The 21,655-nt window shown below is 45.8% G+C and overlaps 1 protein-coding gene across 8 annotated transcripts in view; it reads left to right on the top strand.

Annotated features, from left to right (window-relative positions):
- The window catches only part of ATP11A (ATPase phospholipid transporting 11A), a 167,538-nt gene that overhangs the window by 87,275 nt on the left and 58,608 nt on the right, over nt 1–21,655 (top strand). For all 8 annotated transcript variants that reach the window (XM_087435832.1, XM_087435833.1, XM_087435838.1 and 5 more), the window contains exons 3-8: nt 4,982–5,071; nt 5,889–5,969; nt 11,758–11,865; nt 16,023–16,151; nt 18,719–18,822; nt 19,314–19,364. In XM_087435832.1, coding sequence (XP_087291958.1) covers nt 4,982–5,071; nt 5,889–5,969; nt 11,758–11,865; nt 16,023–16,151; nt 18,719–18,822; nt 19,314–19,364 — 563 coding nt within the window. The remainder of the gene's footprint in view (nt 1–4,981; nt 5,072–5,888; nt 5,970–11,757; nt 11,866–16,022; nt 16,152–18,718; nt 18,823–19,313; nt 19,365–21,655) is intronic.

The following is a 21,655-nucleotide window of genomic DNA, read 5'->3' as shown; positions in this document are numbered from 1 at the left end:
TTGGGCATAATTTTGTTTTTACATCCCCATCTCCCACTCGTAAGTGAAAGAGAAACCTCAACTCCATGTGAGTTGATGGCCTTCCCCGGGATATCAGTGACTGGCCCAGTGCATTTTTAGGACTGTCCCATGCACAGCTGTGGTGCTGGATCCGTTTCCAGGTACATGAGGGCCCAGGCTTCAGGTTGTTTCCAGGTGCTCTTGTTTGACTTCCTGGCAGCTGGTGGAGAAGAATGGCCCCAGGGCTTATCTCCTAGAGTTTTTCTTTTCACCATGTGACTAAAGGTAGATCTGGTGTGACTTTCTTCTTTGTCATGAACCACACTCCCAGCGAGTCACACAGAACCAGAGGTGACTCACACAGAGGAGGAGAGAGTGGGCAGAACCGAGCTCAGATGCTCATGAGGCGTTCTCATCTCGCTGACTAACCCTGAGCATATGCAAAGACTTCGAGTGTGAAGTTTTTTGTGATGTGAAAGAGATGCAAGGAATAGTAATTGTCTTGTATAGTTCATCATCCTTCCAAATGGCTGTTATAGTAAAGAGAGATGCTCTAATCAACTCAGATTTCACAGCTTCCTTATAGCAGAAAAAACCCAGTTTATTCTGTGCTTGTGTCTCGATACCAGGGGTTCCAGTAATAAGTACTGTTCTACTGATTGTATCACAACAGAAGGTAGGACTTGATACCTGAGTATAGGTCAGAGGATTACATTATACTGTGACCCAGAAGTCTAAGCAAATGTTTAGATTATTACACTTTAACAAGGATGAAAAATGTACCATTGGCCCACCACTGTCAGTTCACCAGCTCTTATATGTGTAATGAAACGCTCATTTTATTTTGTCTGTGTGGCACTGACGTATCAGAATGGTCATGAATGTTTATATTACCTCATTGGTTCCTCACTTTTCTTACCATATGTCATCAGGAATTAATAACCCTCTTTTTGACCACAATAATAATCAGCAGTAACAACTTATTACAGTAATTTATTCTGTGAAGTATGGAGATTACAAAGCATACCATCTAAGTTGCGGCATGGGCCTTCTGCACCTGATCAGAATAAAGTAATCATTTCAATGGTTTTAAATTCCAAATCTGTGCTGGTTCCCTGGTAGACTAGAATTTGGGAAATTGAAGGGGAGTCCTGAAATAGTAACGTTAAAATAGATCAGACGACATATCCACGTAGTGTCCTGGGGTTGCTAAAACTTGCATGTTTGGAAGGGTTGTAGAAGATGGCATTTTATTTTATTATATGGAAACTTTCCAAAATATACAGAAATAAAGAGAGTAGTGCCGTAAATCTCTGTGCACTTGTCACCTGCTGTCCGCAGTTACCACCAGTTGGCCAGACTAGTTTCATCTGTGCCTCTGTTTTCTTCCCCAAGGTCATTTTGAAGCAAATCATAAACAGCATATAATTTTCCTCTGTAGATATTTCAGTAGATAGAAGATGGGATTTTAAGTAGGAACTTTTTCCGTTAATGTGACTTTGCTGCTGAGTATGTCTTATAGGTATTTGGGGAAATGTTTTGTTTAAGGTGATAAATGTGTTGGCCTGGGAGCTGGTGAATAAGGTTGGTTTCCCCGGGGCGGGGGGCGGGGCGCCTTAAAGACAGTTCCATTTTGGGGTCAGTATCTCTTAGAAAGGAAGTGTATGAAGAATAAAAGTTCATTCTAGGTTAGTCACGGAAACAGGAAAATGAGACGTAAAAGCTGTGATTACATCATAACTTTTATGTTTCTTTAATATTTTCTTTTAAAAGTTCGTGGAAAGTAACTGACTTTTCCATTATGGCCCATTTAAGAGAAAATATATATCTTTCTTAAAAATTTAAAAAGATTGATTGCGATTGTACTGTTTGTTCAGGTTGTATAATTTTTTGAGGACCACTTTGAGCCAGAACTTTGATCCTCGCGACGTTCTTTCCAGGCACATCTATTGTATTCATTTTATAGACGAGAAAACTAGAACCCAATCGCTAAATAATTTACTAAAGTTTACTGGATTTTTAAATGTCAGTACCAAGGTTTAACTGGGGTCTGACTCTAAAGTCCACGTTTTTCGTAGTATGATAAAGAGTAAATATTTCCGGAACCCATCGAGTAGCCAAATTGTCCTGAGGTAGGGGTAGCAGATTAAGAATTCAGATCTCTTCTTGGTATTTTTAAAGAAGAAAATGCCTATACTTTTACTGGCAGTCAGAGTTGGGGTTTTTTGTTTTTTTCTGATTGAGAAACAGAGGCAGTGAAGCTCTGGCTGTGTGTTTGTCTCTCTCAATTTCTGTGGCTGCGTTTCTGTCCAAGACACCTGACTTTTGGTTCTTAGTTTGGTTGTACTCAAGTGAAGAAAACTTAGTGTGCATCTGACAAAATCCAACACCCATTCATGATACAAACTCTCAGCAAACTAGGAATAGAGAAGAATTTCCTCAACTTGACAAAAAGCATCTGCAAAAAACCCTCAGGTAATATGTTTCTTAATGGTGAAAAGCTAGATGCTTTCACCCTAAGATTGAGAACAAGGCCAAGATGTCTGTCTTACCATTTCTATTCAACATCTACTTGAAGTCCTAGCTAATCAATAAGAGAAGGAGAGGGAATAAAAGTTAAACAGATTGGGGAGAAAGAAATAAAACTGTCTTTGCTTACAGAGGCATGATCATCTCTGTAGAAAATCCCAAAGAATCAACAAATACCTGCTGGAGCTTAAAAGCTATTATAGCGATGTTGCAGGATACAAAAGTCAATTGCGTTCCTATATGCCAGCAGTGAACAATTGGAATTTGAAATTAAGCACTGTTTACATTAGCCTGAAAAAAGGAAAAGAAAAGAATACATACATACATACTTACATATAGCTCCAACAAAATATGTACAATAAATATGAGGAAAACTATAAAACTTTGATGAAAAACTTCAAAGATTTAAGAAATGGAGAGATATTCTATGTTCATGGATAGGAAGACGTAATGTTGTTAAGATGTTGGTTTTTCCAACTTAGTCTATAGATTCAACACAATCCCAATCAAAATCCAGCAAGTTATTTTGTGGATATCACAAACTAATTCTAAAGGTTATATGGAAAAGCAAAAGACCCAGAACAGCCAACACAACATTGAAGGAGAAGAACGAAGTTGTAGGACTGACACTACCCGATTTCAAGACTTGCTCTAAAGCTACAGTAATCAAGACAGTGTGGTCTTGGTGAAAGAACAGACAAATAGAGCAATGGGACAGAACAGAGCCCAGAAATAGACCCACACAGGCATAGTCAAGTGATCTTTGCCAAAGGACAGAGGCAATACAATGGAGCAAAGATAGTCTTCAACAAATGGTGCTGAATAACTGGACATCCACATGCAAAAAAATGAGTCTAGATACAGATTTGTACTTTTCTCAAAATTAACTCGAAATGGATCAGTCACAGACCTAAATGTAAAATGCACAACTATAACAGTCCTAGGTGGTAACAGGAGAAATCTAGGTGACCTTGGGTTTGGCAGTGAGTTTTTGGATACAACACCACAAACACTAACCATGAAAGGTAAAATTGATAAGTTGGACTTCAATTAAAATAAAAAATTTCTTTTCTTCAAAAGACACTGTTGAGAGAATTAAAAGAGAAGCCACTGACTGAGAGAAAATATTTGCAAAACACACAGCCCATGAAGGACTGATGTCAAACAATACAGGGGAGATAAGGGTGTTGGGGCGGGGCGGGGGAGGACCTAGAAAATTAATTTCTTTTCTGAACCTCCAGAGCCCCTCTTGGAGTTCCTCAGCCCTATTTACTGGGGCCACCCTGAGAAGGGAAGTGAAAATATGGGGTGGGGGACCACTCCTTTGTTTTCACCCTCATTAATGAACTTCATCACGAAAGGTAAAATCGCCTTGTCAATGTAAATTAGAACAGAAAATTCCTTATATCTCTCTAAGCAGTCGGAAACTTCAGGTGAAGAAGCTTTTCTCTGAAACCATGGATGTGCTGTGAAGTATGTGTGAAAAACACTTTCAGGATGTGTTGGATAGTTTAGCGCCGTGCCAGGCCTTAGTGATTATATTACATTTTCAAGAGCTTGTGTTTGAGACCTTGGCATTAAAGGAGCTCTCGGTGGGAGTCTGGTAGCTGTCTGAATCTGCAGTGACAGCATGCCCCCTGATGAGAGCTGATGTGGTGCTGTTCAGATGCGGAGAGACGGCGAGGACCACCGTGCAGGGGGCAGAGCGCCTTCTCATTCTTCAGTACACCATAGTCACTAAAAGGCAAAAACTCGTCCAGTGGAATTGTAAAAACAGTTTCCAGGCTCAGTGTTCGCTGTAGGTTAGTGACATCAGGGACATTGTTGTTTTCAGCACAAAAGTTAGAGAAACTCTCCTCCTGAGGCAAAAATGAAAGGTTTGGAGAATAAGTGGTGGCCAGGACTCTTCTCCCTGGTACCTCTCCCTTCCCTCCAGATGGAGGAAGGGCTTTCCTCCGTGTGGATCTGTGGAACTCTCCCACTGCGTGGGGGCCGCCTCCAGACTGGGGCAGGACCACCCAGTAATGGTGACTTCTATTTTAGCTTTCTGTCACCACCTAGTCACAATGTCACAGCAGAGAGAGCTTACAAAAAATTACAATCAAGGAAAAATGCTAAACGTGTATGTTCTGAGTTAACGATCATAGGTTTATATTTTATGAAAGACATTTACTAGTAAAACTATTAAGCTACTTGTTGTTACCTTGAGTTGTCTGGAATTAGGTCTTTCACATATGCTGCTTTTGGGGTGCATGCTCTGTGTTAACAGGTTGTTTTTGTAGTCAACAAATTGATAAAATATCTGCAAACACTCTAAATTTTGAATTATGAGTTTTGTATCTAAAACTAAACATTTTGCACTTTGAAATCCAGTGCTACTTATGAGGCAGGGTACCCCTGCAAAAAGGGAAAGGTGATCAGAATGACACCTTTTTGTTTCTCTTTTATGCAGTACACATTTTGGAACTTCATACCCAAGAACTTATTTGAGCAGTTCAGAAGAATAGCCAACTTTTATTTTCTTATCATATTTCTGGTCCAGGTAAGGCCGGTCATCTTTTTCTGTGACCTCAAGTGTAAATGTAGGTAAGTGACCTTTTGTCCTCAGGTGATTGACTGTGGTTTGCTAGTAAGGGGGAGTGAGGACCTGGTGCCTCTGACTGCAGTGCCTTCACTCATTTTCTTCAAGGACGAGCGCGTTGGTTCAGAGAGACCTATGGGCTAACACACACACGAGCACTCCGTGTTCGTGTCGGCCCTGGCTGCCTCTGTCCTTGACCTTCCAGTCCTGCGGGGGCATCATCGTTAGGAGAAATTCATCAGCCATGCTGAGCATTATTATACTTATCCGCTTCCTGAGTGCTCCAAAGAAAACAGAAAGAAAGTAAAAAGAGAGAAAACCACAGTGGGGTGTGAATGAGGGAATAGGTCAGTGTGTTAAGAACAGTCTAATTTTTCACGATCGTACAAAATACAGTTGAGGGACTTTGAAAGTTTCCCCAACATCAAATTATCCAAATAATGTAATTAAAGTGTGGCACCAGGAGCAGAATGATTTAAATTAAATTAAAATGTACCCTGGAATGAGGCTTGTGTCTTTGCCACGGCTAATGTGGCTTTGTTAAGCACGTCCCTTAATTAAAGAGAACTGCCCTCGGTTTTATATGCCTTGGGAAAGTAGGACGACTTACTTCTCATCTAATTTGTCTCTAGTGGTGGGATCAAGTGAGGTGACAAGAGAGCGATTTAAAATAAGTGGAAGCAGGTATTGGGTGTTGGTGTCACAGGGCCAGCCCATCTGTCTAAAGCCACTAATGTGTGTTTTTGAAAATGGTTCTACGATTCTCTTTTAATTGCAGTTGATTATTGACACACCCACAAGTCCAGTGACGAGTGGACTTCCACTGTTCTTTGTCATTACTGTCACAGCTATCAAACAGGTAAGAATTCTACGGACAAAAGGAAGAAAGTCCTATGTAAGTAACTTGTGTTATATGATGTCGCCTTTTATCCAAAGCAATCTGGTTCGTTTTAGCTCTTTCATAGAAAATTTAACTAAGTTCTAGAAATTCATTTTTGTAACTGTTTTAGATTGATGCTTGAGTTAAAACAGAGATATTGTGTAATTAGTGGGTAGTTAGGTGCCCCTTGAGTTTGAGGAGGAAGCCATGGTTTTCACATTCTGAGTCAAGCAGAGACAGTGTCCTGGGGTAGATGAGTTGCTTAACCTGTCTGTGTTCTCGGCTGTCTTAGCCACAAGGACCTGCTACACACAGAGGGTCTAGGATGTGGCTTTGTGATAGAGCGTGCCAGCTCCTGACTCACTCACTCTGGATGGAGTTGTTCTTTCTGCACCTGGTGACTAGAGCCAGTGACTAACGTAAGGAGAATGCGTCTCAGTTATTTCCGCTATCCTCTTAGCCAGTTTAGTGCTGCAACCATCACCACTATCTAGGTCCAGAAAATTTCCATCACCTCAAAAAGAAACCCCGCACCCATGAGCAGTCACTCCCCATTCCCCTGTCCCCAGCCCCTGGCCACCAGCAATGTACTTTCTGTCTCTGTGACTTTGCCTGTTCTGGACATTTCATATTAACAGAATCGTACACGGTGTGTCCTTTTGTGTCTGGCTTATTTCACTGAGCATAATGTTTTCAAGCTTCATCCACATAGTAGCATGTGTCAGTGCTTCATCCCTTTTGAAGGATGAATAATATTCTATCATGTGGACAGACCACGTGTTGTTTATCCATCCATCAGCTGATGGTCATTTGGGACGCTTCTCCTTTTTGGCTGTTGTTAATAACGCTCTTATGAGCATTCACATACGTTTTGTGTGGATGGAGGTTCTCAATTCTCTTGGTTACTAATGTGGGGGAAGAATTGCTCTAATGTTTTGAGGAACTGAGGTTTTGAGAGGTTTTGAGAAACCCAAGTGTTCTCCACAGTGACTGCAGCATTTCACATTCCCACCAGCAGTGTGTGAGGCTCCGGTTTCTCTGCCTCCTCGCGAACACTTCTTCCCATCTTTGTTATTGTCGCCATCCTAGAGGTGTGAAGTGTCTCCTTGGGGTTTTGATTTGCTTTTCCTCAGTGACTGATGATATTTGAGCATCTTTACGTGTGCTTATTGGCCATTTGTAGAGAAATGTCTTCAAATCCTTTGCCCGTTTTAAAATTGGGTTGTCTTTTTATCCATGAGTTGCAAGAATTCTTTATAGGTTCTAGATACAAGTCCCTTTTCTGCTGCAAACTCTTGAACCCAGTGATGTTTGCATTTTGGTGTTGATAGGTCAATCTTTCATTTGAGACATCTGGATAATTTGCAAAACGAAAGCTTCTAGTTAAATTCTTTTTTTTTAAAGCGTTTTTAATTTTATTTATTTATTTTTTTTCCCCCAAAGCCCCAGTAGATAGTTGTATGTCATAGTTGCACATCCTTCTATTTGTTGTATGTGGGACGCGGCCTCAGCATAGCCGGAGAAGCGGTGCGTCCGTGCGCACCTGGGATCCGAACCCAGGCCGCCAGCAGCGGAGCGCACGCGCTTAACCGCTAAGCTACGGGGCCGGCCCTCTAGTTAAATTCTTGATGGTCAGTTCTTGCTGATGAAGCCATGCTTTTCTGGTGTTAGTCTTTAACTGAAACGTATATTTTACGTGAGACATGCAGGGTGTGAAGGCAGCCACTGGGTGACAGTGGTAATGGTGACAGATCACAGAGGGATTTACTTGAGATTAAGGAAGGACGTGGAATGAGTCACGAGGCTGCCTTCTCGAGAGTGTGTGTGAGTGCCCGCAATCCGCCTCCTGGTGGTCTGGCTGGTCTTTGATACAAGCACGTCTGGACTGGTATTTTTTTAATGCAGAACTTCGAGGAGCATTTAATGACTGCTTCGTGTTAGTTTGGCTTTTATTTTTCACTCACCAGTAATCTGGAAATACAGATTTTGAATAACAATGTGGTTTTACTTCATACCTGTTAAATTGGCTTTTAAATGTGAAAGTCTGAAGAGCTGATGGGGATAAGAATGTGGTGACACAGGCGTCCACATGCTGTGATGGGAGCCTCGTGGAACCATGTTGGAGAACGATCTGGGAACATCTGATAAAGTCGAGGGCGTGAGCACCAGGGACGCTTGGTATAGACGGTGTGCAGTCTGTACATTTGGTATATATTGTGTGTGTGTCTTAGAATGGACCACAGAGACCAGGCCATGTGCCCTGGGATGTTCACTGCAGCCGTCTTTGTGGTAGAAAACTAGGGACAACCCAGATATCCTTCATCGAGGTTGTGTATACACCATCGTGTGTGTGGTGGAAAACAGAGCAGTGGGCTGTGAGCGCAAGGCCGGCCTGGGCCCAGTGCTGCCCCCTCCCAGCCCAGGGTCACCTCGGCCTGGCTGGGACCCCTCGGGGCACAGGCAGCAGCCCCCCAGGGGTTTGTGGAGAGGATGAAGTGAGGTCATCTCTCTCCGGAGCTCTGATCTGCCAGGACTGCCCATTCCCACAGTGGCCTTCAGCTTCCCTGCCTCCACCTTTGCCCGGTCCCCCCTCTCCTCCACACAGCCGCTCCACTGTCCTCCTCTGACCGAGCCCTGGCTCTTAGGGGTGACCTCAAGCCTCCCCCCTCCACCTGCTTCCTGTTCTGTCCACTTGTCACTTTCCCTCTCCTCCTCACCTTCACCAGCCGCGTCTGGACGTCCTCTACCCACCAGCTTTTAGACCTGAAGACCTAACTGCCCTCAGTCTTGCCTTCCCCAGGGGCCTCAGCCGCTCATGCTGGGCATCAGTTCCCTTCCCCTCTTAGCTCAGAGGCCCCCTTCCGTGGAGCCTGCTGCCTGGCTGGCTCCTACACGCTCTTCTCACCTGGCGCTCAACAGCATCTGACGTCTGGCCGCCTCTGTCCTGCAGCTTTCAGTGAGCCTGCGCGGGCACCCACAGCCCTTCGGACGGCCCCACTCACTGACCCCGCCTGGTGCTCCTCGCCCTTGGGTCCACACGCTTCAGCCCCCAGGCTGGCTGGTTCCCAGCTCCCCACCCACGTCCGCTCCTGCCGCCTCTTGGCGTTTCCCCGCGTTATCATCTCTGCCTTTCTGGGCAAACACTCTGCATCCCCTGAGACCGGCTCTGATGCCTCTCCCTCTGAGACCCCGCACCCCAGGACTGGGTGCTCCTTGTTGGTGTCACGAATCTCACTGTTATGTAACTGACTTTCCCACGGATCCAGAGAACCACAACAATAGGGATCATGCCATTTGTTTCGAGCACACAGTTGGTGTTAGGTGTTAAATACGGGTTTGACGAACCCAGGAATCATCTACCCTTTGCTTCCTTCCAGTCCTTCTATTTTCCTACAAAGAGAATATTTTAACAATTGGGGAGAAATGTCTGGAAAAGCAGTCAGACATCCAGGGTCCCTCTGTAAGGATCACAACCGGGGAAAGTCCCTCATGCTGGGCCCTCCATCCCCAGGGACCTGTTAGCTTCCGAAAGTGGGAGGTGCTGTCACCTGGGTTTCCTGGTGTCTCTCCTATTCGAGGAGACTCCAGTGCAGAGATTGTCAGGTGGGCAGGTCAGGGAGAAGACGCTTGCAGTGCCTGCTCCCTCTGCGGCCTGCACGTCACGCAGAGCCCCGCTCCCCACAAATGTGCTCACAGGCACTGTGATGGGACCCACAAATGTCACTTCTGTGTGGCGGTGTGCGTTGCTGTGTGTGGCCACATCTGGAGATGTAGACGGCTCTCAAGCGCCTAGTTTTCCTTTCATGTGTTGAGAAATGTCACAGAGAAGACAGAATTCATCATCCTTAACCCAAACGCACTTTCACATCCATAAAACCCAACTCGAAAGGCATGTTAGTCAACGTAGAAGACTTTTACCTGCTGCACCTCCTAGTGTCGCTTCTTTCAGAATTCTGCACCAAACTCTTCGGCCACATGTGTGTATTTTTCCCAAACTTGTATTTGGGAAAGAATTTGAATTTCTGTATTGTGCCTGTTTAAGAGCAAAAGGATTTAGCAGAGTTGTTAGTTATGAGAATTAGGTCAGGCTGCTTTTGCAGTGTCCGAGTTTACGTGGGAACAGCTGATATTGATAATTTCCAGTGTTTGTTACGATCAGTAGAACGCGTATGTGCGTGGAGACGGGTGAGGCCTCTGTGGGTGTCGCAGAGTGGGTCAGGCGATTTACTAAGTTTGCTGAGCCTGGGGTGCCAGACCCAGTAAGAGTCAGTCAGGGGGTGTTTGTAGGCTGGCTTGTGCCTTTCAAGGTGGAACGTTCAAGGTCAGCTGGTGGAAATAGCCTCGGCCCCAAGTTTCTTGAGGACTTTTAGGCGGTTCATATGAAAAGCCTAAAACTCTTGTTCATGTTTGACTCAGACATTTTGTTTTTAGGAATCTGTGCTAAGAATATGTCATGGATATGTACAAACGTGTAGTTACAAAGAAATTTATCAGAGTATATTTATAACTACAAAAATTTAAAGCAACCCGAATTGCCGTGGACAAATGTCCATGATACACACAGGGTACAAAGTGGACTAGTGTGTACAGTATGACCCTGATGTTGAGAAATACGCCTCCATAGATTATGTTCATATATACTTAAATTCATGTGTTAACAGTACTTCTTACTGAGCAATAGGATTAGAACTTTTTTAGTTTCTTTTTTTAGGAGGTGATTTATTTATTTTCTATTTTGTCCACAAAACATATAATTTTTTGTACCATAGAAAGTAAAAACTAATTTTGGAAAGTTCTTTTGCTTTTTTATTTATGTCTTGATTTTGTTCCCCAAAATGAAACCCCTCCTCCTGCACCAGGTGGGAGGAGAAGGCCAGGTGGCAGGTCCAGAAACAGTGGGTGGAACACAGGTCCAGGCCAGTCGTTAGAAAGTATTTTCTTTGCTAATTTCCTGCATTACACGTTTCCTTTATTCCTTTCTTCTACAGTCTGTGTTGAGCTTCTGCCATGTACTGAGCCTTTTTCTAGGCCCTGGAGATGACAATGTTGAGCAGGAGACATTTTGGTGAGGGAGGCAGACACCAAGAAGGCATGGGTACACACACGTGTACACACGCACACACTCGTGTATGCACACGTGCACTGTGGGGGCAGCACAGTGCTGGCGGTGGAGCCTCTGACGTGCTCTCCCGGTCAGCGAGGGCCTGTGCCTGGAGGAAGGGGAGCAGGAGCCCCCGGCCCCAGCCATGAGCCGGTCCTGGCCCTCGGGGACCCCAGGCCGTGGCCCTGGCAGTGAGCACCCTGGCGCAGTCCCCACGGTGGACTCGAGATTGGGCATTTGACGCGTGTCCCGACAGGAGAGAGTTTGGGAAGCTCCCGTTAGATGGAGTGGAGTCGGGGCTCCCGGGACGGGGCGGGGGTAGTCGTGGCCCATTCATTCTGGTGAAAGAACACAGGGAGGGCGGCCTCCTGGAGGCCCAGGGAAGGGTGGGGCCTTGACCACAGGGCGGCTGGGACATGAAGTGGGAGATTTAGGATCCCTGTGAGGGAAAAGCGCCAGGACTGGCGAGTGAGTGGGTCTCGGTGTGGGAATGGGAGACCCAACGAGACTCGTGGTTTTCCCGAGGCCTTGCTCGTCCAGTGGGCTAAAGCTCCTGCACTGGACCCAAGGTCAGCGCCAGTCTCCACAAAGTCCAGAAGGATGCGCTTGGAGCGAGGCCCCTCCACGGCGCTCTGGCTCCTCACATGGGATTCTCTTCCTTCTTAGGGCTATGAAGACTGGCTTCGCCATAAAGCGGACAACGCCATGAACCAGTGCCCCGTGCACTTCATTCAGCACGGCAAGCTGGTCCGAAAGCAGAGCCGGAAGCTGAGGGTGAGTGACCGCTGATGGTTTAGCCGCTTAAAACCAATAGCAGTACAAGAACAAGGGACAACGTTGTGAGTTTTATTTTCTTTGGCAAAACCTCTGTCTGAAATTGTTTTTTGGGGGTATAGGCCCAACCTCTTCCCCAAATACTTCTCACTTCAGTCAGGCTCCGCCTGCTGTCTTTTTAAAAACTTTTTATTTATTTTTAAAATTTTTTTTTTTTTTTTTAAAGATTTTATTTATTTTATTTTTTCCCCCCAAAGCCCCAGTAGATAGTTGTATGTCATAGCTGCACATCCTTCTAGTTGCTGTATGTGGGACTCGGCCTCAGGATGGACGGAGAAGTGGTGCCTCGATGCGCACCCGGGATCCGAACCCGAGCCACCAGCATTGCAGCGCGCGCACTTAACCACCAAGCCACAGGGCCGGCCCTATTTTTAAAATTTTAATAAACTCTATTTTTTAGAGCAGGTTTAGGCTCACAGCAGAATCCAGTGGAAACTACAGGGATTTCCTGCCCGCCCCCACAGCCTCCCTGGGATCAGCACTCCCGCCGGGTGTCTGAGTGTGTGAGGTCACACTAACCAGTCAAGACGGAGAACACTCTGGAACACTTTTAGAACATTTGTTTTAGAACAAAGCAAATCGTATCAATATAAATTCCACTAGGTAGAAATTTATGAAGATTGGGGCAGAAACCTCACTGCAGTTTTTGTTTTAAATTCTTTTTTTTTTTGATGGAGTATTAGATGTATCACGACGTGTTTAAATGTGTCTGAATTATCTTCAAACCTGCATGGCCAGTTAGAAATGCCTGTATGTGCACAAATGATGAGGGTGATTTCAAGGTTTGTCCTGGGTGATGCTTAGCTGGAGCCTTGGGGCGGAGCCTGGCCGTTCTCCTGCCTCCTGCTCTGCCGCCCCGCCCTCCCCGCTCGCCAGGCAATACCTCGTCTCTCTGGGCTGCTTTCCTGGCCAGAAACCGAGCAGGGCTGTCAGGAAGTTACAGAATCATATTCATGAATTATACACATTACTGTATGTATCTTTAAGTTTTTAAACCACATTTTCGTGGTTTAATAAATTTCACCATCCAGATATTTTAGTGATTCTGAACTTCCCCTCAGTCAGCCTCGATTGGCAGTGTTTTCCTAGTGGTCATGGGGTCAGAGGAGAGGGGCTGGGAGGACAGGCCTCACCTGCGTGGGGACCATGAGCATGTGTTAATGGGCTCTTTTAGACCCCAGGCCCTAAATGCAGTTTCCTTTAATGACTATGTTTGCTTTGCAAAGTCTTCCATATTTTTAATAAACATCTCTTTCTTAAAAAACAGACTTAGGGGGCCGGCCTGGTGGGGTAGTGGTTAAGTTTGCGTGCTCCACTTCAGTGGCCCAGGGTTTGGATCCCAGGCGTGAACCTACACACTGCTCATCAAGCCATCCTGTGGCAGTGTCCCATATACAAAGTAGAGGAAGATGGGCACAGATGTTAGTTCAGGGCCACTTATCCTCTCCTAAAAAAAGAAACAAACAAACAAAAATAGACCTAAGCAGTGTCTACAAGCAGAAAATTGAATTTTTAATGCACTGATCTCCTATGGAGACTGTCTGCTATGTATCTGGCCTGTTCTAACGGAGAGGATTCTAAATCGACCCTGAGACAAGAAGAAAGATCAGGCTGTCCCTACAAGACTAGGCTTCGGCTCTTGTGGGCCATAATGACGCAGGCCTTCAGAGTGTGCCCGAGGCTGGTGGAAAAGGAAACTCTCTAATTTGTCCATCCCTAAGATTTTGTCATTTCAAGAATGTCATTATATAATTGGACTCGTACAGTCTGTAACCTTAGGGACTGGCTCTTTTCGCTCAGCCCAGTTCCCTTGAGATTCACCGTTGTGTGCATTAGTGGTGCCTTCCTCTTGTTGCCGAGTCTGTGTGCAGGGTGGACCACAGTGTGCTTACATTCACCAGTTGAAGGACATGTAGGTATTTTCCAATTTGGGACTATTATGGGTAAAGCTGCTATGAACATTTGTGTATAGGTTTTTGTGTGAATGTACTTTACATTTTTCTGGCATAAAAACTCAAGAGTTAGTTGCTGGGTCATACAGTGAATCCGTTTTTAGTTTTGGAAGGAACTGCCAGGCCATTTCCCAGGGTGTCTGCACCACTTTGCACCCCACCAGCAACATATGAGCAGTCCAGTTGCTCCACATCCTCGCCAGCCCGGGGTGTTGGCGTGTTTGTTATTTCAGTCCTTGTGATGTCTCGGTGTGGTTTAAATGTGCATTTCCCCAGTGGCCCTTGTGCTCATTTGCCATCTGTGTATTCTTTTCCCTGAAAAAAACTCTTCATATCTTTTATCCATTTTCTAGTTGGATTATATGAGGGTTTTTTACTGTTCAATTTTGAGAGTTCACGTACTCTAAGTATTAGTCCCTTATCAGAAATACCTTGATGGGGTATTTCGAAAAGCAAACTTGTTAATTTTGATGAAGTCCAATTTATTGATTTTTCCTTTCATGGGTCATGCTTTTAGTATCAAGATTAAGAACTCTGTGCTTGGGGGCCAGCCCGGTGGCGTAGTGGTTAAATTTGTGTGCTCCACTTTGGCAGCCCTGGGGTTCATGGGTTCGGATCCCGAGTGCAGACCTACACACTACTCGTCAGGCCATGCTGTGGCAGCATCCCATATACAAAATAGAGAGGAAGATGGGCACAGATGTTACCTCAGAGCCAATCTTCCTCACAAAAAAGAAAACAAAAAAACCCAAAACTCTGTGCCTTACTCTGGAGCCCAAGGATTTTCTCCTATGTTTTTTCCTAAAAGTTTTATAGTTTCACGTTTTGTGTTTAAGCTTGTGATCCATTTTGAATTAGTTTTTTAATAAAGTGTGAGGTTTAGGTCAAAGTTCCTTTTTCGGCCTTGGCTGCCCGATGGCTCTGGCACCCTTTGTGGGAAGGCCGTCCCTCCTCCGCTGAGTTGCTTTGCACCTTTGTCAGGAGTCAGCTAAGCGTGTTTGCGGGTCTGTTTCTGGGTTCTCTGTTCTCTTCCCTTGGTCTCTGTGTCAGTGCTCCACCAAGGCTGCCACCGTCCTGATTGCTGCAGCTGCAAAGCGAGCCTTCACAGGGCAGTGACTCCTCCACACCCTTCTTCTAGTTGCTGTAGCCACTCTGGGCCTGCGCCTTTCGACTTAAATTTAGCATAAGCTCATCGATGTCTACAAAAATCCTTGCTGGGATTTTGATAGGCATTTCACTAAACCCGTATTCTATTGGGGGAGAGAGAGTAACCCTCCAGTCTTAAGTTCTCAGACACTCAGTGTGAGCTGGGACCATATGTGGTGTGACAGGGACCCCCACGTGTAGTTTAGCCGGAAGCTTGGTGATGTCCCGAGTCTGCGAGCATCTTGTAAGTAGCAGCAAGACCGTCCAACCTATTGGAAGGATATTGAACCCACGAGCTAGCCACCCAATTTGTGGGGTTTGGATGGTCATTTACCTTCCAGATGCACAGTCCAAAGTCACGATCAGAGAAAAGGGCCTTTCTGAGTGGTCATTCAGATGCCTTCCTTGGTGGTGACAACAAAACTGTGATGGTTACGTCCTACTTAAAATCTGTATGGCAAACATTCTGTGGCTCATTTTCACTTTAGTTTTTGCGGTATAATCGCCACCTCTGCTTTCTTCTTAGTCATGCTCACGTGGTCTGGACCGGGTCTTGGTTCTGTTGTTCGGCCAGCTCTTAGAACTCTCACCTGGTTTATACAACACCTAGCTGTAGATCAGCACCTTCCTGCAGGAGTAACCCCACTCAGATGCATTAACAAGCACTTGAACTTGTCCTGCTTGGGCTGAGTCAAGGATAATCCTGTTATGGATGTTTGTCTGTGTTTCCATTGCAAAATATTCTGTCATAGTGCACTTGGGTGCTTCCTGGATCTAAAATTGGCATCAAAACCTCACCTGGTCTTTCCTTGGTTTGGGCAGAATGCCTGGGAAGTGATCTTTCTCTAGAGTCGAGTTAGCATCCTCATATCTTCCTGCAAACAAACACCATGATGGTGTCTGTGAGTATCGGCTGACACTGTGGAGAGAGAATCCCCCGCACTGTGGAGCCACCGCACAGAGGTGGGTTTCATTAATGTCTGTCTGTCTGTCTGGCAGGTTGGGGACATTGTCATGGTCAAGGAGGATGAGACCTTCCCCTGTGACTTGGTCTTCCTCTCCAGCAGCCGCGGAGATGGGACCTGCCACGTGACAACCGCCAGCTTGGATGGAGAATCGAGTCACAAAGTAAGGTGCCTTTCACTGGGGACCCCATCTGGGCCGTCCTTCCGTCCCCAGCTTGTGTGGCCAGAACCACGTCGTGTCTGACAGCCCCGTGTCCTCAGTGGTCATAGGGAGTCGTGCCGCCACGTTGTTTCCTCCCTTTCGCTTCTTTCTATTTTCCACTTTTTTCTTTCCACCTTCAGTGTCTGTAACAACCACCCATCTCAGGTTAACAGAAAAAGCTTCGTGTTATTTATTTAGTTGTGTCATTTAGTGGAGGTAAATTACATTACATTACATTACATCAAATTAAGGATGTAATGAATAGATGGTTGGAATTTGGAAACTTTTCGTTTTACCAGTCAGAATTCGTGTCTTTACTAGCCTGGAATTATGTGAAGAGTCACCGTGAGTCTAGATTTTGCCTCACCGTTACTTCAGTGAGTGTCTTTTTATTAAAAGAGCTTAATAGGGATTTTCTGAAATTGTAATTAATTTATTACATTCAGTATGGAATTCTGTACTGGCAGCTAGTGCTATAAATTTTTAATTAACAATCATAAAAGAATAGAACATATCACTATTAATTTTTTTTTTTTTTTAAAGATTTTATTTATTCAGTTTTTTTCCCCCCAAAGCCCCAGTAGATAGTTGTACGTCATAGGTTCACATCCTTCTAGTTGCTGTACGTGGGACTCGGCCTCGCGTTGGACGGAGAAGTGGTGCCTCGGGGCGCTCCCGGGATCCGAACCCGGGCCGCCAGCATCAGAGCGCGTGCACTTAACCGCTAAGCCACGGGGCCGGCCCTCACTGTTAATTTTAAGGTTTTCATTATTTAAAAAATCTAGGAGCTTCCAGGGAGTTTATGAAAGTGAGCCTGGCTCCCTGGATTCATTCATTTCTAAGGCGTCTGCTGACAAAATTACAGCTCTGAAACGATGCTTAAACAGTACCTGAGGATATAGGCAATTTCTATGGTGGGAAAGAGATATTTTCTTTGCAAAGACACTAATGGATATGCTGATCTTTTATGGGTGATTCATGGCATCACAGGATAAAGCCCTGTGGATCGTTTCGGTGTTTACTTCCACAGTTCCACGTAGCGTATCCCAGGAGAGTTAGTGTTCGGGCACGATCGATTGTGAGCAGCAGTAATCCTGGGGTGGACGTCCCCGGTGGCTAAGGTGATGATTGTGACCTGCCGCTGGTCTCTGGGGCGTGGGGGGTTATGTTCCCGTCCCCTGCTGCCCGGGAGCGACGCACACCCTGGCTGTTGGCAGTGGGCTGCCCTTCGCGCCCGTCCCGCGGGAGGCATTTGCGTCTCGGCATCGCTAGTAAGCAGACGCTGCAGGTCTCCAGGTTGTCGGTTTTGTCGGGATGAGTTTAACGGCAGTCACCCTAGTGCAGCGCTGGCGGATGCCGGAATCGACATGCCACTTCCACCGTCCGTGTGTTTGTGCTCAGCATCTTAGTTGTGGGCTCTCTGTGCATTTCTGGGCACTTGGTTTGGCTTGGGGAGCTGGGATATCTGAGCCCTTTCCTTAAAATCAGAGTAGGGGCATGGGAATCCCGCACCGGTTATATTCACTGCCTGTGTGACCGTGGGCAGGCATTTTCACCTCTCTGGAGTTTTCACATCCGTAAAATGGGGACAGACCTGTCTTCCAGGGGCTCTTGTGAGGATATAATTAGGAAATTTCTCAAAGTGCTGGATACATGATGAGTGCCCCCAGGTGTTATAAATGCTGCTGCTGCTGCGATCGTATCTCCTGTTTGTTTTGCATTGTTACCCCCTTTGTCCAACACTTGACTCAGAAAGAGGAGACTGAGAGCTGCCTCTCTCCTCTGCAGGCCCTCACGCACGAGCCTTTCTCTTCTTTCTCCCCCAGAGCAGGCCCGCTGTTCATGCGCACTGCCGCTGTCGGGGCCAGTGTTCTCAAAATGGGGCCCAGGCCAGCAGCATCGGGCGTCACCTGGGATCATGTTAGGAACAAACCTCTCAGGCCCCACCCCACACCCGAGGCATCAGAAACTCCCGGGGCCGGGAGTCAGTGCCTGCACACCCTGCAGGGGATGCCGGTTTGGGGAGCCCTCTGGTCGAGGCCCATGAGGATCTACGCAGAAAGCTTATGGTCCCTGAACATCCAGGGGGGCAGTTTGTGATGCCTCTGATGGCTCTCTGTAAACAACAGGGCATTATGTAAATGAAAAGGAATATTTTAGCTCCTGAATTTGTTTTCTAGTTGATAGTCAGTGCTATGACAGATAAATCGAAGTGTCCAGGTTGGGAGAAGAATTCCAGCATTGCTGTCTTCCTGCTGATGTTAAGTTAAAGACACTGGATAAGAATGGGAGAATTTTCTGGCACCTAATAGCTATAGGAATAACACTAGTACTCTGTAGTTCTGTAACTCTAACATTCGCAAACTCTTCATTATACATCTCTCATATGGTAACCAGGCTTTGTAATTGGTCTTATTTATATGCACAAAAACTTAAAGGTCAGTGCTGCCCTAGGATTGGAGGCACCGGCCGCTCAGTTTGTGTTGATCATTTTGGTTGTGAATTCACGTTTCCCGTTCAATCTGTAGACTCATTATGCAGTTCAGGACACAAAGGGATTCCACACTGAAGAAGACATAGACGGCCTCCATGCCACCATCGAGTGTGAGCAGCCCCAGCCCGACCTCTACAAGTAAGCCGGGTCTGTGTTCCCCCCAAGTGTCTCCTTGTCCCCAGACACTCTTCTCGCTCTCCACCCAGAGTCTAGCGACATGGAGATTTGGAAAGAGAACATAAATCACCGCTTGAAAATTAAGACCGAGTCAAAAATACGTTACTTATTTTCATAGTCCAGCAACATTCAAATCTATAGCCATTTATACAAATATTTGAAGTGGCTTAGTGAAACTAAATTTATTGAAGAAAAAATAATTTTCTGTATTTTGAGGAAGAGCTTTGAAGGAAAATCACTTCAGGCCTGGGCTAATAAGAACAGAGAGTAAAAGAAGAAGGAGGGCTGAGGTAGAGTGTTGGCCACACACCCGTGTGCTCTTGGATGAGGAATCCCGGCTGAGAGCACCTCTCCATCCAGGATCAGGAAGGCGGGCGTGTGGGGCGGGGCCCTTCCAGTTCCCCCTCCCGCCACGCTGCTGCCTGTCTGTAACCTGACTTCTTTGTCGCCAGGTTTGTCGGCCGCATAAATGTTTACAACGACCTGAACGACCCCGTGGTGAGGTGAGAGCCGTGCTTCTTCTAAACGCTTTCGGTGATTTTCATCTCTCTTATTAGAGGAAAAGTGAATTCTTTCACTGATAAGAGTTTTTCATTGTTGCTGTTCTATTAGGTTTAGAAAGTAGAATTCTGCTTTACTAAAGGCCCGGGTTCCAATCTCTTTTCTGGTTTCTCTTGTGAATGCAGCCGTATGTGTAACAGACCAGTGACGCTTGTGGAAAAGTTTCTCTCACGATTCTGTGGAGGGTCTTCCCACGCAAGGGAAATGTCGGGAGCCCACTGGACAGATCCAGGGGAAGGGAGAGGGTGCCGTTTCCCCCGTTAGAAATGCTGTCTCATAATTTATAGACTAACATGTCTTCAACCACGACGCTGAAAGATTTATGTCCTGGAGGCTGTTTTATCTATAAATCTGCTCAGAATCATTACTGGGATGTCTCTGGCTCTAGATTGTATCTAGATTTAAGGGGATGTGCCTCACCGGGGCCAGTCACAGGCTCTGTCACCTGGGGATGTAGGGACCTGCTGCTGGGGGATTGGCTGTGACCAGCATAGGTCGCAGGTGAGTTTGCTCACTGCGTCATCATAGCGGTCTCAGGCGTCACGTCTGCGGAGTGTTGACAAGGATCAACACCCTGTCAGATGTCTCACTCTGAGGCCCAAGGTGGCAGTGCCCCAGGACCAGCCAGTGGTCAGGACCAGGGGAATCTACCGTTGTCCAGCCCGCAGCTCTCTGGGTCTGTGCTGCGTCCACTTCCCAGGCCCGTGGATGTTTTATCTGGGCATTTTCTCAGTCCAGACAATGTTCTCAGTTTCTGAGGAGTTCTGAGGTATTTGAGGTCTGCACTTTAGGAAATCGACTTTCAGTAGGTTTTGAAGTTGCTCCTTTTCCAGAAACCCCACTGTTAGAGAAATTATTTTTCTTCCAATTTTAAGCAGTCTCCAGATTGCCGATATCCTGGCATTGCCTTGTGTGTTATGGAAAATGTTTGCCCGGAAGTAGAAGTAAACTCAGTGGAAAATTACTGCAAAATAAGCAGTCATTGCGTCTAAGTCCCTGGGTTTATCCCTGGTGAGACTCCTGAAATTATTTGTTGTGAGGAAAACAGTCTGTTCACTTCTTAGTGTGTTTTTATCATTATTATCCGTTGCAGGTGAGTAGGTGCTTTTCAGAATTTGTGGAGGCCTTGCCCTGGCCTTTCCTAAATATATACTAGTCTGCAGGGAACTCCTAGTGACCTTGGAGAAATAACCTCTATTTCTGTGTCTTGTGAGAATTAATTTGTGCTTGAAGGAGTAAATTTAGATTTATTCATGTTGCCAGTGGGATGAACCTGCAAAAGTAAACTCTACAGGCTTTTCATGCTTTATATTTATAAGAAGTTAAATGCTGAGCAGCTTGGGAAGATAATTACTAATATATTTTGTATTCTGATACTAATCTAGTTTAGCTTTTTAAGTGTTTATAGTATTCAGCAGACTTTTAATATTTGGGTATTTAAAGATATTTGTAAATTCATGGTGTGGACAATTATGAATTATACATCCAAGTTCTCGCCCATGCAGAGTGATACTTCTTCCTCCTCCTCTCCAAACTAGAAGCAAGGTACTCTTTTAAGTAAATTATTTTTAGACTCCCCAGAGACGCTTCTTATAGGGCCATTTGTTTTCGTAAGCACGTTCGACACGAATTATTGTAAATGTCTTGCTAATAGAGGCTGACAGTACGTGTACCACAAGCAGACAGCAGGGTGCAGTCCCGGGCCCCCCGTCTTTCCTGGCTGACAGGCTGAGGGATGCGTGTTGAGACCCCTGGACAGCCCTGGGCCGACACGTCAGCTGTGTCCCAGGAGGCTCCCTCCCCTTTCTCGTCTCCAGCTCTCGTCACGAATCCTGAGCTGTGTCAGCGAAATACACTGACTGCACTGCAGGTTTACAACCTTCAGTGGGGTCTGCACTTTCCATGGTAAAGGAAGTTAAATGCACTGCTCAAGTGAAAAGCAAACTTCAGCGAAGACTTTCAACTCCTTCCCTTTACCCTCCAGGGAAAATCACGAGAATACTGTCAATAGCAAAATCTGTAAAGTTGGGATCTGCCTCTCACTTCTCTCTTCCTCCCGGGAAATGAGAAGAAATCCTTACTCCCCCAGCACAGGGAACCACTGCCACATGCACCGCTGACGCAGAGCTTTCATCTGCTGCTCACGGCGGAGTCTCGGTGCCCAGGGCAGCGCTTGTTCTTACAGGAATGGCTTCTAAATTCCTTGGTTGTTGCCTCTTTCCCCCAAAGTAGC

Source organism: Ceratotherium simum, chromosome 10 (assembly GCF_057802395.1).
Source record: "Ceratotherium simum simum isolate JZ-2026a chromosome 10, ASM5780239v1, whole genome shotgun sequence".
Lineage (NCBI taxonomy): Eukaryota > Metazoa > Chordata > Mammalia > Perissodactyla > Rhinocerotidae > Ceratotherium > Ceratotherium simum.
The sequence above is the reverse complement of the archived record's forward strand: the minus strand, read 5'-3'. Positions and strand labels throughout refer to the sequence as shown.